Source organism: Chrysemys picta, chromosome 12 (assembly GCF_011386835.1).
Source record: "Chrysemys picta bellii isolate R12L10 chromosome 12, ASM1138683v2, whole genome shotgun sequence".
NCBI classification, from domain to species: domain Eukaryota; kingdom Metazoa; phylum Chordata; order Testudines; family Emydidae; genus Chrysemys; species Chrysemys picta.
Genome location: NC_088802.1, coordinates 12,652,752 through 12,668,558, shown reverse-complemented (window position 1 = coordinate 12,668,558; position 15,807 = coordinate 12,652,752). Strand labels below are relative to the sequence as shown.

The following is a 15,807-nucleotide window of genomic DNA, read 5'->3' as shown; positions in this document are numbered from 1 at the left end:
GGACACACACAAATTTGAACAAATATTTAAAATAGTTTCACTGGGTCAGTGGGAGATATTGTCATCTCAACAAAGGAGCAACTGAGTGCTGACACCTTTGGAGATATTATAATGTAGATAACTGAATAGGATCTGAACTTTAGAAAACCTGATCATTAGGGAATTGGATAGATATATTTATTTTTAAAAAATCTAATTGGTTCATGGTGAAAGTGTTAAAGCAGCAGGGGGAAAATGCTCAGTCTTGTCTAAGAGTGATAAATGCATAATTTCCCCTCCCCACTAGGACACTCTGCACTCCATAGCCACCATAGTAATATGATTATGGTATGATTATGATAAATTATGTTGCATCTTGTACAACATGTGTCAAGTAAGGCGTCAATGTAAACGTTATGATTGGCTGAATGATTATCGTATTTGTATGCATGTATCATTTTTGTTATTAATATTGACTATCCATCTGTATTTCAAATGTGCTTGTTCTGGGTAACACACGCAACTAGCCTTTCAGATACAACAGTGAAGAAGCTAGACAGTGCTAATGGCCCATCAGTGAAAACAATGGGCCATGGAAAAGTCTTGTCCTCACTGGGGGACACTTCAGACAGCCTATGGATAATGGCTGCCATGACTCATCAAGCATTCAGGGGCATGTGACTAGACCCATGATACTGAATTCCATTTTGACACCTGTATTTTCCCACAAACTGGGCTGGGAACGTGGCTTGGAACAAAGGGGTCCCGCCATATAAAAGAAACTGTAAAAGGGGAAAGTGACATCACCAATGGGTCTCACTTGCCCCACAACTCAACACCTGGATATAGCTCTGGAAGAGCACAGACTTTGAACTGGGGAAGTGATGGTTCCAGGTCGGAAAGATGGAAACCCTGCCTGTGTATGAAACATCTATAAACTGCTTGTACTATCTAACAGGGTGAGACACTTTTTGATTCAAATCCTTTGTGGTATATTAAGCTTAGATTGGGTTTTTGTTTATTTGCTTAATAATCAACTTTGATCTCTTTGCTATCACTTATAATCACTTAAAATCTATCTTTATGTAGTTAATAAATCTATTTTATATATTTTTTACCTAAAATAGTGTGGTTTGAGTGAAGTCTCAGCTCAGTTAACAAAGGTTTTTGTGTATATTCCTCTCCAAATCGAGGGGGGGGGGCGAAGAGGGTAATTGTAATAATCTTTACTGGTCAGGCTTTTGACCAGGGCAGGATGGTACAGCTCCAGGGTCCTAGGTTGGGGAGCTGGGGCGTGTTTTGGCTGAAGCCTCACTATTGTTGGTTCATGAGTGCCTGGCCAGATGCATTCATGCACAAAGATGGGTGTGGTCCCTGCCTGTGGATGTTGGTGTGAGTGCAAGTGTGGAGGGCTTTGCAGCTTGTCACAACATCACAGTGCAAGAGGGAACCCAGACTGGTGAGACAGAGGGATCAGCTGTACACAAGTTCCAAATGGTACCCCGGGGGAAGCCATCACACCCACCACCACCATCATACAGTCTCAATAAATAAGAACACTGCATTTGATTTTAACTACACTCATGAGTAACAACCAACAGTGAACCAATGAGAAAGCCATAAAAGTCTGTCAGTCCCACCTTAGCCACACATCCTAGAAATGACTGCAGAGCAACTGGAAGGCCATATTTGTCCAGAAGTCTTTTCCTTCTTAACTAAAGAACACTTTGCAGTCAGTCAAGATTGGGCAAGAAAGTGCCTTGGCCATCCTAAAAATGTTTTTAACAACATGTTGGGAAAGTTTCCAGCATATTTTCCTGGTATGAAAGTGGCTGTTTGCTGGAAGTTAGATACACTGTGCTATTGTGAAATATTTCACAAGCAGGGAGTCACAGTTGTTGTAATAGGAAAGAATAAAGCCTGCAGACCACACACAGCTAAAACTGTTACAAGCTACTGACCTGCTACCCACAGTTCCAATACAGTTTCTCCATAAATAGGATCGTCTTGAACAAAACAGAGGTATAGTCCTTCATCAGCACGTCTGATATTGAGAATTCTCAAGGGAACATTTCCAGCTGTGAGTCCAGCTTTCAAAAGCTCCGTCCTTCCCTGATACTCTGGCATCTGCCCTTCATACTGATCCTTCCCATCACGATACAGGTGCACAAAGGATGCAAACTGAGATCGGAACCATCTCACCTCCATGTTTGCAGCGCTCATCCTGGGGGACAGGTGACAGGGTAACACAGTTTCCTGACCCAGGATGGCAGTGACAGGGTCAGGGGGTCCAATCACTGTGAACTTTGCTGGAAAATGCACCAGGACAACAACAATGAAAAGCAGCTCAGAGGAAAGAGGGAATTTGATATGAAGGACACATCCAACAGGTTCCATATCAGACAAACTTTCCAAAAAGTTCAGCCAGAGACAGACACCCGGCATGGAACATTTCAGCCTGAATGTTTGAGAGCAGCGCTCATGGGCAGCAGGATGGGGGCTCTGTTATAAGAACACTCAGCCTCAGTGTATGGCACAGACACACAGCACAGAGCTGGGGTGTGATGCTGATAACAGGCAAACTTGGCACATGACCCAGACACAGATCATGGGACAGAGAGTGGGGAGTGGAGAATTGGTAGGTTCAGTGCATGGCACAGGCACGCAGTGCTGACACGGGGTGGGAAGCTGAAGACGGGTGTGTTCAGTCCCTGGCAAAGTCACACACCAGAGAAACTGAGGCAGAGAAATGGTAATGGAGATTTTTGGTGTATAGTTGAGACAAGCTTACTATTTAACAGCCCATGTTTCTGAGTGATCTCAAACTGACACGCTTACTGACCTTGCCATGAAATTTGCTGGGCCTCACCAGGAATAAGGGTAGGGTTAGTGGGCCATATTTGGTAGTTCTTTCACCACGGTGGTTCTGAGATATAGCCCTATTGCTAGAGCCAATTGTTGGATTATTATGGTTCAGTACTTCATATGAACAAGAGACAAATAACCAAACTTAGCCAAAATTCTTGGCTAAAGACAAAACAGTGCACTACGAAAAGGAGACAAACATACTGTCCTTCTGGGAAGCAATTCTTATTTTGCAGCATGCTCACCTTACACAGAAGGTGTGCTTCAAAAATACACCCCCTCAAAATGCACTTATATTTATACCAGGGCTATTCACTAGTGAGAAAACACTTTATACATCACCCAAGATCCAAGCCACCAGTTCCTTAACTTGTTGTTTTTTACCTTCCTTATCTCTGTTTTGGACACCACTTTCTATACCAGGCCGGTGTGGAGGTACATCCCAACCAGTGCTAGGACACACCAGTCATGTATCTTGGCTTTGATAGACTTCCTATTTTCTATGGTGAACACTCACTTCAGCTTTGTAAAGTTTGGCAGGATAGTTGATATCGGTGAACAGAATTGTGGGAAGAGCATAATACATTCAGTTAACTTCCCAACACTTCTATCATGTATATTATAGGGCTACCGTGCTCATAATACCTAATAACATGGTGTATACTACATCTAATATATTAGCTAACAGGCCCAATAAAAAAGTCATGTAACATCAATATATTTTGATTCTTATGTTTTTGGGCACATGGGAGTCTCAAATTATGGCTCTGATCTTTTTTACATCTGAAACCCACTAAGTCAATTTATTTATTTTATTATTATTTATTGTTATTATTAAACTCTTCAATAAGTGTCTATCCAATGCTTTGGGGAACCTTGACAATCTCTTAAAAGACAGATGTGTGCACTATTCCATGAGGAAATAGAATAACCCAGCAGCAGCAACACAATCAGAGCAAACAATGGATAATGAAGGTGTTTGCTTGCTGTGGGGTAATGTTTACACACTGTGAGTAGTTATATTGACTCTGAGTGAAGCACGTTGTTAAGACACTTCAGGGGCCTAAATAAATCCTCTAAGAAGCAGCAGACACAGTGCGGATTCCTACCTGATTCCATCTTGTGAACATAACAAATAAGGAAGAAAATAATAAAACCAGGGAGAGGAGAGCTGGTTCTGGAGCTGTGGCAGAATGAGAGAATCTTCATCTTCATTGTAACTTGATCTAGACAACAGGAAGGAAAAGGAAAAAAAACCTCATCATAATGAGCATAACACACTGATTAACATTAAAGTCAAACATTAACAAGGACACATTAAATAAAAAGGAATAAATACATTATTAAGTGAACCCTTTCATATTACAGAGTTAGAACATCCCTTCAAAAATCCACATTAAAAAAATAAGTCAGAACAGTGTAAAAACTGATAGTAATTCCAACAATGGAGAAAAAAATTTAAGGAATAAAAAACAGTGTGTGTGTGTGTGTGACACAGGCAGATTACTGGGGTTTTTTTTTTTACCCATTTATTTTCTTTCAACGTATCAGAGGCAAAATGATTCAATCCCATAAACAGAATTATCAAGTAACGGGAACAAGAGAGAAAGACACTTCCCATAAAGTTGGAGTTGCAAGTTGTAACTTACTTTACAAAACAGAAATATACAGTTAGTTAATTCATAACAAATCTCCCTTTGAAGGCATTGAGAGCAGGATCAGGTCCAGCGTTCTTGAATAAAATATAAAAGGGAATAAATAAATTCTTAAATCAAATAACCACAATAGTTTGGTATTAAATGACAATGAAAGGAGAGGGGGAAATAGCTCATAGATCATTTTGAATATATAATTCAAAAGTAAAGTTTATATTCAGAGTAAGACACATTTATCCTGGGATTATTGGATCATTTTGCAGTTAATAATTCACCCAAGGTCAGGAATAATTACTAGGAAATATCAAAGAACAAGGGAGATGGTATTCAAGTGACAGATTTCACCTACCTGATAAATCCTGGGAATAAGCTTTGGAAGAGTTTTAATATCTTCCTGGTATTCCAAGGCTTTCTAAAATCCTCATCCATTCTCCTCTAGTTCAGTGGTTCTCAAACTAGGGCCGCCGCTTGTTCAGGAAAAGCCCCTGGAGGGCCGGGCTCATTTGTTTACCTGCCGCGTCCGCAGGTTCGGCCGATCACAGATCCCAGTGGCCGCGGTTCGCTGCTCCAGGCCAATGGGGGCTGCGGGAAGCAGCAGCCAGTACATCACTCGGCCCGCGCCGCTTCCTGCAGCTCCCATTGGCCTGGAGCGGCGAACCGCGGCCACTGGGAGCTGCGATCGGCCGAACCTGTGGATACAGCAAGTAAACAAACCGGCCTGGCCTGCCATGGGCTTTCCCTGAATAAGCGGCGGCCCTAGTTTGAGAACCACTGCTCTAGTTATCTTGCATTGTCAGTGACTATTTTGGTTATGAGGCTACAAAATTAATTCTTAATAAAACATTACAGAGACAAAGAGATTAATTCCAGTCTTTCCTTGCATATTTCTGCGAAAATGGTATTTATTCTTTGTTGGTCACTGAAGTGAAATGTGTCTTTCTTGATGCTTTCACCAAGATAGAAAGGGAAAGTAGAAAAGGAACAGGAATGCTGTGTGATTTCAGTCCCTATCACACCCACATTACGGTTTGGAGATAAGGATCTTCTTCCAAAGAAGCCCTCCTAGCCCTGGTCTACACTACAAGTTTAGGTCGAATTTATCAGTGTTACATCGATTTAACCCTGCACCTGTCCACATGACGAAGCTGGGTTTTTTTACTTAAAGGGCTCTTAAAATTGATTTCTGTAGTCCTCCCCCGACGAGAGGATTAGCGCTGAAATTGACCCTGCTGGGTCGAATTTGGGGTAGTGTGGTCCCAATTCAATGGTATTGGCCTCTGGGAGCTATCCCAGAGTGCTCCATTGTGACTGCTCTGGACAGCGCTCTCAACTCCGATGCACTGGCCAGGTTGACAGGAAAAGTCCCGCGAACTTTTGAATCTCATTTCCTGTTTGGCCAGCAATCTGCAGGTGAGTGCAGATCTCATCAGCAGAGGTGACCATGATGGAGTCCCAGAATCACAAAAGAGCTCCAGCATGGACCAAATGGGAGGTACGGGATCTGATCGAATCCGTGCTATCAGAACTCCGTTCCAAAAGACGAAATGCCCAAACATTTGAAAAAAATCTCCCAGGGCATGAAGGACAGAGGTTATATATAATTCAAAAGTAAAGTTTATATTCAGGGTAAGACCACATTTATCCTGGGATTATTGGATCATTTTGCAGTTAATAATTCACCCAAGGTCAGGAATAATGTTTTGATCCACTCCATCTCTCTTATACATCTTAGCTGGCAGCAGACGGTGCAGTACGATTGCTAGCCATTGTCGTCTCCTGGCTGCTCGCCAGAAGTCGGTGCAGTATGACTGCAGGCAGGACTGAATCTCCAGGAGACGAAACTTAAATAGAGAATGACCTGGAGTCACTCCCATGTCTGCCCAGGCGCCCCTGACTGACCTCACCGAGGTCAGCTAAAAGAGCACCCAGGAGACGACGATGATGGCTACCAATCGTAATGCACCATCTGCTGCCAAAAGGCAATGAGCTGCTGCTGTGTAGCACTGCAGTACCGCGTCTGCCAGCACTCAGGAGACATACAGTGATGGTGAACTGAGCGGGCTCCATGCTCGCCATGGTATGGCGTCAGCACGGGTAACCCAGGAAAAAAGGCAAGAAATGATTATCTGACATTGCTTTCATGGAGGGAGGGGTGACTGACGACATGTACCCAGGACCACCCGCTACAATGTTTTTGACCCATCAGGCATTGAGATCTCAACCCAGAATTCCAATGGGCAGCGGAGACTGCGGGAACTGTGGGATAGCTACCACAGTGCAATGCGCCGGAAGTCGACGCTAGCCTCGGTACTGTGGACGCACTCTGCCGAGTTAATGGTCTTAACGGTCTTAAGTGGGGACACACACAATTGACTGTATAAAATTGATTTCTTAAAAAACAACTTCTATAAATTCGACCTAATTTCATAGTGTAGACATCCCCCTAGTGTGCCAGTGCTGGTGGCAGCAGGCTCAGATTTCCAAGTGCCCCAGTCTGGCTGAAGGCTATCAGAATTTTGAAGAGGCTCGGCTTCCTGCTCTTTGAGAACTGCTCAAGAGCTGTCATAATAATCATTAGTCTTTAAGGTGTCCAGAAGAGTACCCAGAAGTCACCTACTACAGGACAGGTGAACAAAGAAAGTAACAGAACGCCACTAGCCGTCACCTTCAGCCCCCAACTAAAACCTCTCCAGTGCATCGTCAAAGATCTACAACCTATCCTGAAGGATGATCCCTCACTCTCACAGACCTTGGGAGACAGACCAGTCCTCGCTTACAGACAGCCCCCCAACCTGAAGCAAATACTTACCAGCAACCACACACCACACAACAAAGACACTAACTCAGGAACCTATCCTTGCAACAAAGCCCAGTGCCAACTCTGTCTATTCAAGTGACACCATCAGAGGACCTAGTCACATTATCCACACCATCAGGGGCTCATTCACCTGCACATCTACCAATGTGATATATGCCATCCTGTGCCAGCAATGCCCCTCTGCCATGTACATTGGCCAAACTGGACAGTCTCTATGCAAAAGAATAAATGGACACAAATCTGATATCAGGAATCATAACATTCAAAAACCAGTAGGAGAACACTTCAATCTCTCTGGTCACTCAGTAACAGACTTAAAAGTGGCAATTATTCAACAAAAAAACTTCAGAAACAGACTCCAATGAGTAACTGCTCAACCGGAATTAATTTCCAAACTGGATACCATTAAATTAGTCTTGAATAAAGACTGGGAGTGGCTGGGTCACTCCCAGTCTTTATTCACAAACTGTAATCTATTTTCCCATGCTAAATTTCCCCCTACTGTTACTCATACTTTCTTGTCAACTATTTGAAATGGGCCATCCTGATTATCGCTACAAAAGGTTTTTTTTCCTCCTGCTGATAGTAGCCCACCTTAATTGATTAGCCTCTTAGAGTTGGTATGGCAACCTCCACCTTTTCAGAGAGAGAGAGAGAGAGAGAGTGCATACAATCTTCCTACTGCATGTTCCACTCTGTGCATCTGATGAAGTGGGTTCTAGCCCATGAAAGCTTATACCCAAATAAACTTGTTAGTCTCTAAGATGCCACAAGTACTCCCCGTTCTGTTTATTTCTGTGTCTCTTCCACTCTTCTCTGATCCCTGTCACAGGTCATTCCCCCTCATGTTTTCCATTCTTTCCCCGAGTGTATCCCTTCCTTTCTTGCTGCACCTGGTTCCTTTCCCCTCTTCAGTGTTTTTTCCTGTCATTGTTTTTATATTTAATGTTCATCCTTTCTTCAGGACTATTTTTATTTTGTTTTACTTTATCTTTTCCTTTCGTTTTCTCTGTTCCCTCTGGTTCAGCCTCTCTTGTCCCCGCCCCCATGTTGCCAACCCCAGAACTTAAAAATCATGCATCACAATCAAAAAGCATGAAATTGATCCTCCAAAACATGAGGGCTCAAAACAATATATAGTATAGCCTGGTTTATTTTCTGATTTTAGGACTCTCCCGGCCCATCCCCTTTGGGTGTGACAATTAGTGTTACCAGCTCTCCAGTAACTGGGGGGGGGGGAAGAGATCAGGGTGCAGAGAGAAGCCCATGTCAGTCGGCCAAGAGGAGCGAGCGATGGGGGTGGGGGAGGAGCCGTGGTTAGAGCGGAGCCAGCTGCCTCCGGGTGCAGTGCAAGTGGAGTGGGCAGGGCCAGGCTAGGCCCCTTTTGAGTGTGGGCCCAACACCATTGTAAACGTGGTACTCCCACAGAGACCCCCTCCCGCCCCAAACCTGAGCCGCACAAAGCCCTTTGGGGAATGGTGGGGTCAGGATGGGGAGACACTGGGGGAGGGGAGCAAAACTCAGGTAAGAGAGAAAAAATATAGTAAAGTAAATTAAAAGGGGAATAAACACAACAGAGAGAGCAATGGATAGGAAAAGTGGTAGGAAGCTGTAACTGTACCCAGCCATGAGGCAAGGAGAGGGGGAGAGATGGGTGGGAGAAAGACCTCTAACAAAATAAAATAATAAAGTTGATGAAGCAAAGCCTTAGACTTTGTTCCCTTCCCAGGCTGGTTGCACCCAGCATTGGCGAAGCCATACACAGCCCTCTGGGTGTTCCCTTCCTCCTCCGCTCTGCCCCTCCCACTGATGTAACCCCCACCTTGAACTCCTTTACCATCACATCCAATATGGTTTTCTGTCACCAGTCTCTATCTGTGTCCTGTCAGGGATATCTCTCTTTGTCCCTTCATCATTGATCTGTCTCTTTTTCCTATTTTTTTTTTAAATGGAGATATCCTATCTCCTAGAACTGGAAGGGACCCTGAAAGGTCATCGAGTCCAGCCCCCTGCCTTCACTAGTGGACCAAGTACTGATTTTTGCCCCAGATCCCTTAGTGGCCCCCTCAAAGATTGAACTCACAATCCTGGGTTTAGCAGGCCAATGCTCAAACCACTGAGCTATCCCTTCCCCGACATTCTTGGCCTTGCCTTGCCTTGCCTTGCTTCACTCTCCTTGACAGCTCTTGGTCTTGGACTTCCCTTGTTCTCTGGTGGAGTTGGGGTACAAGAGGGGAGTTCTCTTTGCCCACAGGGACTGATAATGTGTTTCCTACATGGACTCTGGAGGAATCAGTGATGCTGTTCTTTCCCCTGCCCTCAAAGAGGACCCCAGAGTTCATTGAATGGTCCCTCCTCTGACTGGAGAAAGGATCAATCTGACCCAAAAATACAGCATTGAGCACAGACAGGAGCAGTGCTGGATTTATCACAGACAGCCATGGAGCTCTTGTGATCAGAGCTCTAATCACCAAGCAGATATGCACCTCTTTTCTCTGATCACACATATAGGAACATAAGAACAGCCATACTGGGTCACACCAAAAGTCCATCTAGCCCAGTATTCTGTCTTCTGACAGTGGATGGTGCCAGAAGCTTCAGAAGAAATGAACAGAACAGGGCAATTTATTAAGTGAGCTATCCCCTGTCATCCAGTCCCAGCTTCTAGCAGTCAGAGGTTTAGGGACATCTGGAGCATGGGGTTGCATCCCTGTGTATCTTGGCTAATAGCTATTGAGGGACCTGTCCTCCATTAATTTATCTAATTCTTTTTTCAACCCAGTTCTCCTTTGGACTTAACAACATCTTCTGGCAACAAACTCCTCAGGTTGACTGGACCTTGGGTGAAGAAGTACTTCCTTACATTTGTTTTAAACCTGCTGCCTATTAATTTCACTGGGTGACCTCTAGTTCTTGTGTTATGTGAAGGGGTAAAGACGACTTCCATATTCCCTTTCTCCACAACAGTTATTATTTTATAGACCTCTATCATATCCCACCTTACTCATCACTTTTCCAAGCTGAACCGTCCCAATCTTTTTAGTCTCTCCTCATATGGAAGCTGTTCCATACCCCTGATCATTTTTATTTGACCTTCCCTGTACCCTTTCCAATTCTAATATGTCTATTTTTGAGATGGGGCAACCAGAACTGCCTGCACTATGCAGAAAGTACCGTGAATTTACATAGCAGCATTGTGATAGTTTCTGTCTTATTATCTATCCCTTTCCTAATGATACCCAACATTGTGTTAGCTTTTCCCCCCACCATTGCACATTGAGTGGATGTTTTCAGAGAACTATCCACAATGACTGCAAGATCTCTTCCTTGAGTGGTAACAGCTAGTTTAGATCCCATCATTTTTTATGTATAATTGGGATTATGTTTTCAAATGCACATTAATTTGCATTTATACACATTGAATTGCATCTGCCATTTTGTTCCCCAGGCACCCAATTTTCATAGAATCATAGGACTGGAAGGGACCTCAAGAGGTCCTCTAGTCCAGTCCCCTGCACTCATGGCAGGACCAAGTATTATAGACCACCCCTGACAGGTGTTTGTCTAACCTGCTCTTAAAGATCCCCAGTGATGGAGATTCCACAACCTCCCTGGGCAATTTATTCCAGTGCTTAACCACCCTGATGTTAGGAAGTTTTTCCTAATGTCCAACCTAAACCTCTCTTGCTGCAATTTAAGCCCATTGCTTCTTGTCCTATCCTCAGAGGTTAAGATGACCATTCCCCCCCCCCACCACCACCTTGTAACAACCTTTTATGTACTTGAAAACTGTTGATGTCCCCTCTGTCTTCTCTTTTCCAGACTAAAAAAACACAATTTTTTCAATCTTCCCCACTCAGTATTCCTTTCCAGAATGACTGTGAACCATTGATAACTACTCTCTGGGAGCTGTTATCCAACCAGTTATGCACCCACCTTATAGGAGAGCCATCTAGGATGTATTTCCCTAGGTTGTATTTTATGAGATTCCTTTGGAAATCCTTGCAGAGCTTTGGACTTAATTATCTTGAGTAATTTTGTATTATCTGTAAACTTTGCCACCTCACTGTTTACCCTTTTTTCCAGATCCTTGATGAATACATTGAACAGCACTGGTCCCAGTACAGATCCCTGGGGCCCCCATTATTTACCTCTCTCCTGTGAAAACTAACCATTTTTTCCTACCGTTTGTTTCCTTTCATTGAACCAGTTACTGATCCATGAAAGGACCTTCCCTCTTATCCCATGACTGCTTCCTATGCTTAAGAGTCTTTGGTGAGGGACCTTGTTAACAGCTTTCTGAAAGTCCAAGTACATTATATCCACTGGATCACCCTTGTCCACATGTTCCTCGACACCCTCAATGAAGTCTAGTAGATTGGTGAGGAATGATTTCCCTTTACAAAAGCCATGTCCACTCTTCCCCAACATATCATGTTCATCTATGTGTCTGATAATTCTGTTCTTTACTATAACTTCAACCAAACTGTCTGATCCTGAAGTTAGGTGTACCAGCCTATGACTGCCAGGATTGCTTTGGAACCTTTTTTTAAAAATCAACATTACATTAGCTATCTGGTACAGAGATTCATTTAAGTGATAAGTTATATACCACAGTTAGTAGTTTTGCAATTTCATACCTGAGTTTCTTCAGAACTTTTGGGTAATATCATCTGAGGAAGTCCTGGGGACTTATTACTGTTTATTTTATCATTTTTCCCCCAAATCTTCTCTATTGACACCTCAATCTGAGACATTTATTCAGACCTAACAAGAATGGCTCAGGTGTCAGAATCTCCCTCACATCCTCTGCAGTGAAGACGGATGCAAAGAACTCATTTAGATTCTCTGCAATGGTCTTGTCTTCTTGGAGTGCTCCTTTATCACCTCAGTTGTTCAGTGGTCGCACTGACTATTTGGCAGGCTTCTTTCTTCTGATGTACTTAGAAATGTTTTTTGCATCTTTGGCTAGTTGCTCTTCAAATTCTTTCTTGGCCTGCCTAATTATCCTTTTACACTGGACTTGCCAGAGTTTCTGTTTCTTTCTATTTTCCTCAGTAAGATTTGACTTTCAATTTTTAAATGATGTGTTTTTGCCTCTAATCACTTCATTTATTCTGTTGTCTAACCATGGTGGCATTTTTTGTCCTTTTACAGTTTTGTTTTATTAATTATTAGTATTTATTATTATTTGGGGTACACAAATACACACAAAGGGGTCAAGGACAGTGGCTCATCCCTCTCCCTCTTCTCCCAAGGGGCACAGTCCATGCAGTTCACCTCAGATCACAACCACAGCTCTGCCAAGCTGCTCCCATGGATCCCCTCCACCCTTCAGTACAGCTGCACCTATCAGTGAATGCAGCTAGAGCGCATGCAGATGATTTCCAGTGGCTATTGCCAGCACCAGAGGGGGCAGAGTAAAGGTCATGAGGGCAAATACCTCAACTCTGTATTCCCAACTTGTCACTCCGGAAGGGTACAAGATACCATAAGGCAAGTGCATTAAGAACGGTTTTAGTCAGTGAGTTTAATCCCCTTTCCATAGCCCCTTCTTCCCTCACTGCAGCGCCAAACCTCTTTCCCTTGCTCCTCTGCTCCCTAATTCCCACTCCTCCCCAACGAGCATTTACACGTGGAATTTATTTTCTTTCCAAAAATATCAGAGCAACCTCTGAGTAGCTGCTGTACTCAGATTACATGTTCCCCCAAATAAAACCCCCTATTATAGTAAGGCACCTTCCAATGTCTACCCATGATCGGATTTAAACTCACAGGCCCTGGCTGAGTACTCAGCTGTTAGAGCCAAAACAGTTTATGGTGAGCCACACAACCTCTGAGTGAGAGCTTCCTTTCAGCGCTCTTGGACTGTCTCTCGGCAGGTGCTCAGTATAATTCATTTGGCTCCAGGGCATTAGGCTATACAGAGAGCTCAGCCTTTTTCGACTGTGTTCTGCATTGTCACAAGAAATGGCTTTGGGGCCTAAGCAGCCTGACTCCAGGAGAGGGGTTCATGGATGTGGCCAGCAAGCAGAGCTAGGCACCTCCCTGCAGCCTGGATTTAGGCACCAAACTCTGTGAGAAGGGAGGGGCTTAGGATGCACCCTTCTGCCATTGGCTGTCTTAGGGGGCTTTTATGGATCCCATTCTAACGTGCATCTCTCTCCACGTCATTGCAGAGGGGCTATGTGGATCACAGTGGTGTTCCACTGATTTTTCCAGGCATCTAAAAGTTTGGTGTTGTGATGTTCAGTGTTGGAACACCCAAGTCCCTTTGTGGGTCGGGACTTGTGGAAATTAATTAAGCTCCATTGATTTCAATAGCATGATTTTGCTTTATACCAGCAGATCATCTGACCTAAGAGGTCATTTCTGTACAAAGCCCCCTTTTTTGTTGTTGCTCGTAACATTTTCTTGTCACCCTCTGATGTGCAATTTCCTCATATTTAGGCTTTGAATATTTTTTAAAATATTCAATTTAATACTAAATCTAATAGAACAGGAAAACACCACCACCACCACCACAGTGCTATGGGGACACAACAGTGTACAAAAAATTGACTTATGGAAAGAGGAAGATCACACCCAGAGACTTACCAAATTGCTGTGATTTCTTTTCCTCATTCAAGAACACATTTATTTACTTACCCGACTGGCTATTGCACAGGGAGCACCAATGTAGTATGAGGGTGAACTGCACTTTATTAGCAAAAACTGACTTTAAGTATATCTATCAGGCTTTTCATTGTTATGGGTGAAGTGAGACCAGAGACAAACATAAGTGACCCCAGAGAACTGGGAGACAGAAGACTGAGCAGGATGCAGAAAACATAGCTTTGATCTGGGTCTCTCTGGTTCAGCCCCATTGCCCAATTTTCTCCTCCTTGCAATTCCATCCCCCACCATACATGGAAATGTCATGGTCTGTTGCATTAGGACAAGATTGTATCTTGCACAACACCCCGACACAAGGGAGTAAGGGGGAAATGAAACTTTTTAGTCCCATGCATGGGCTCCCTGGATCCTTGCCGTGTGCATTGGATTGGGGGAGGCTCTGCTGGCACAACACGCACCACTGCAAAGGTGGGTGGTGAGTGGACAAAGAGCAGCAGACAATGGACTGAGCTTTCACTCCACCATACAATGCTGCAGTCAAATACTGGGGAAGATGTTCTCTGTGCCTTGAGCCAGGAGCTGGTGCAGATTGCTACCCCTCCCCCCAGACCAAAGGGGAACCTTAGTAACATTTCCTTCCCTGTGCTGCTGGTGGTGGTGCAATCAGATGCTTCCCATCATGTCTGGCCCAGTGTCAAATCTTTCACTGTGCTCATTTCTTTGAAGAAAATCTCTTGTGAATTACACTGTATTTCCTGCTCCTAAAGTTACCTTTGATCTTGAAGAGATAAGCATTAAGGGCAAAGGAACCAAGCAAAACCACCAGGATCACACGCAGAGCCACCATCCAGGGATTCACCTTTGGGAAAAAGGGAGCTGAAAAACAAAATCCCAGAGGGACTCGTATTACTCTGTAAGCACGGACAAAAATCAAATGATTCCATTTCATATAACACCCCCAGTGGGACTTGTCTAAAATAAAGGCACTGCATAAAACACAGGAAACTGATGTTAAAAATGACTCCAACCAAGACAGCCATCAAATTTGTATATCAGTGTATAAGTGAACCTGGTTTGATTTGCAATGAGAGGCAACATTCTCCAGTCCCCTGGGCAGTGGGATGGGATTTGTGAGACCGGAGTTCTGGTCCAAGATTTGCTGGTGCCCTGCTGTGTGACCTTGGACAAGTCCTTTCCTCTCTCTGTGGCTCCATTTCCTCTCCAGCCTTTTTTGTGTCTTGATTATTTAGACATTTTTTCTTTGTAGCAGGAACCGACTCTCACTCTGGTTTTTTTGCAGTGCTCAGCACAGCAGCGCTACAATCTCACATGAGGCATCTAACGTAATACTGCTGTTAGCAATAGTAGCGACCATGAGTCAGAGTGCTGCAGGGTTAAAGTCATTGATCAGAGTGGTGTTATGCCAGGGGAGAGCAAGGCTATCAATGTTAAAGAACACAGAAATTGCCAGGTTGTCTGAAAAATTGCTTGTCAATCCACTATCACCCCCCAAATCTTTCAATGAATCATCATCACAATTCATCCAAACTTATTGTGCAGGAAACTACTATGATCCTCCTGTTTAAAACTAAGGTCTAAATCTCACTTGTCTTCCTATACAACGTCTCCCAGGTCTGACCTTTTCTCTCTGCCCACACTTCCCAAACTCTGGTCTGAACCTAGATCATCCCACATCTTCACTGCTGTGATCTCCTCCTCCCAGGACTCAGTGTTCCCTTCCAAATCAAATTGATGCAAAATACCTCTGCTAAGATGTCATCTGACTATATTACCGGCCTCTTTAAATCCCTGCATTGGCTCCCCTCTTCCAGTGCATCAGACACAAATTTCTTGTCCTCACTTACAAAGCTCTCC

At 43.8% G+C, this 15,807-nt stretch overlaps 1 protein-coding gene across 17 annotated transcripts in view; it reads right to left on the bottom strand.

The window, feature by feature from the left end:
• LOC101940198 (butyrophilin subfamily 1 member A1-like) overlaps positions 1-15,807 on the bottom strand; it is a 181,211-nt gene that overhangs the window by 148,703 nt on the left and 16,701 nt on the right. For 15 of the 17 annotated variants that reach the window (XM_065564698.1, XM_065564699.1, XM_065564697.1 and 12 more), the window contains 3 exons: positions 14,704-14,808; positions 3,954-4,070; positions 1,941-2,288 (listed from right to left, as the gene is read on the bottom strand). The exons of the other annotated variants lie outside the window; for them this stretch is intronic. In XM_065564698.1, coding sequence (XP_065420770.1) covers positions 1,941-2,288; positions 3,954-4,070; positions 14,704-14,808 — 570 coding nt within the window. The remainder of the gene's footprint in view (positions 1-1,940; positions 2,289-3,953; positions 4,071-14,703; positions 14,809-15,807) is intronic. 17 annotated transcript variants of the gene reach the window in all.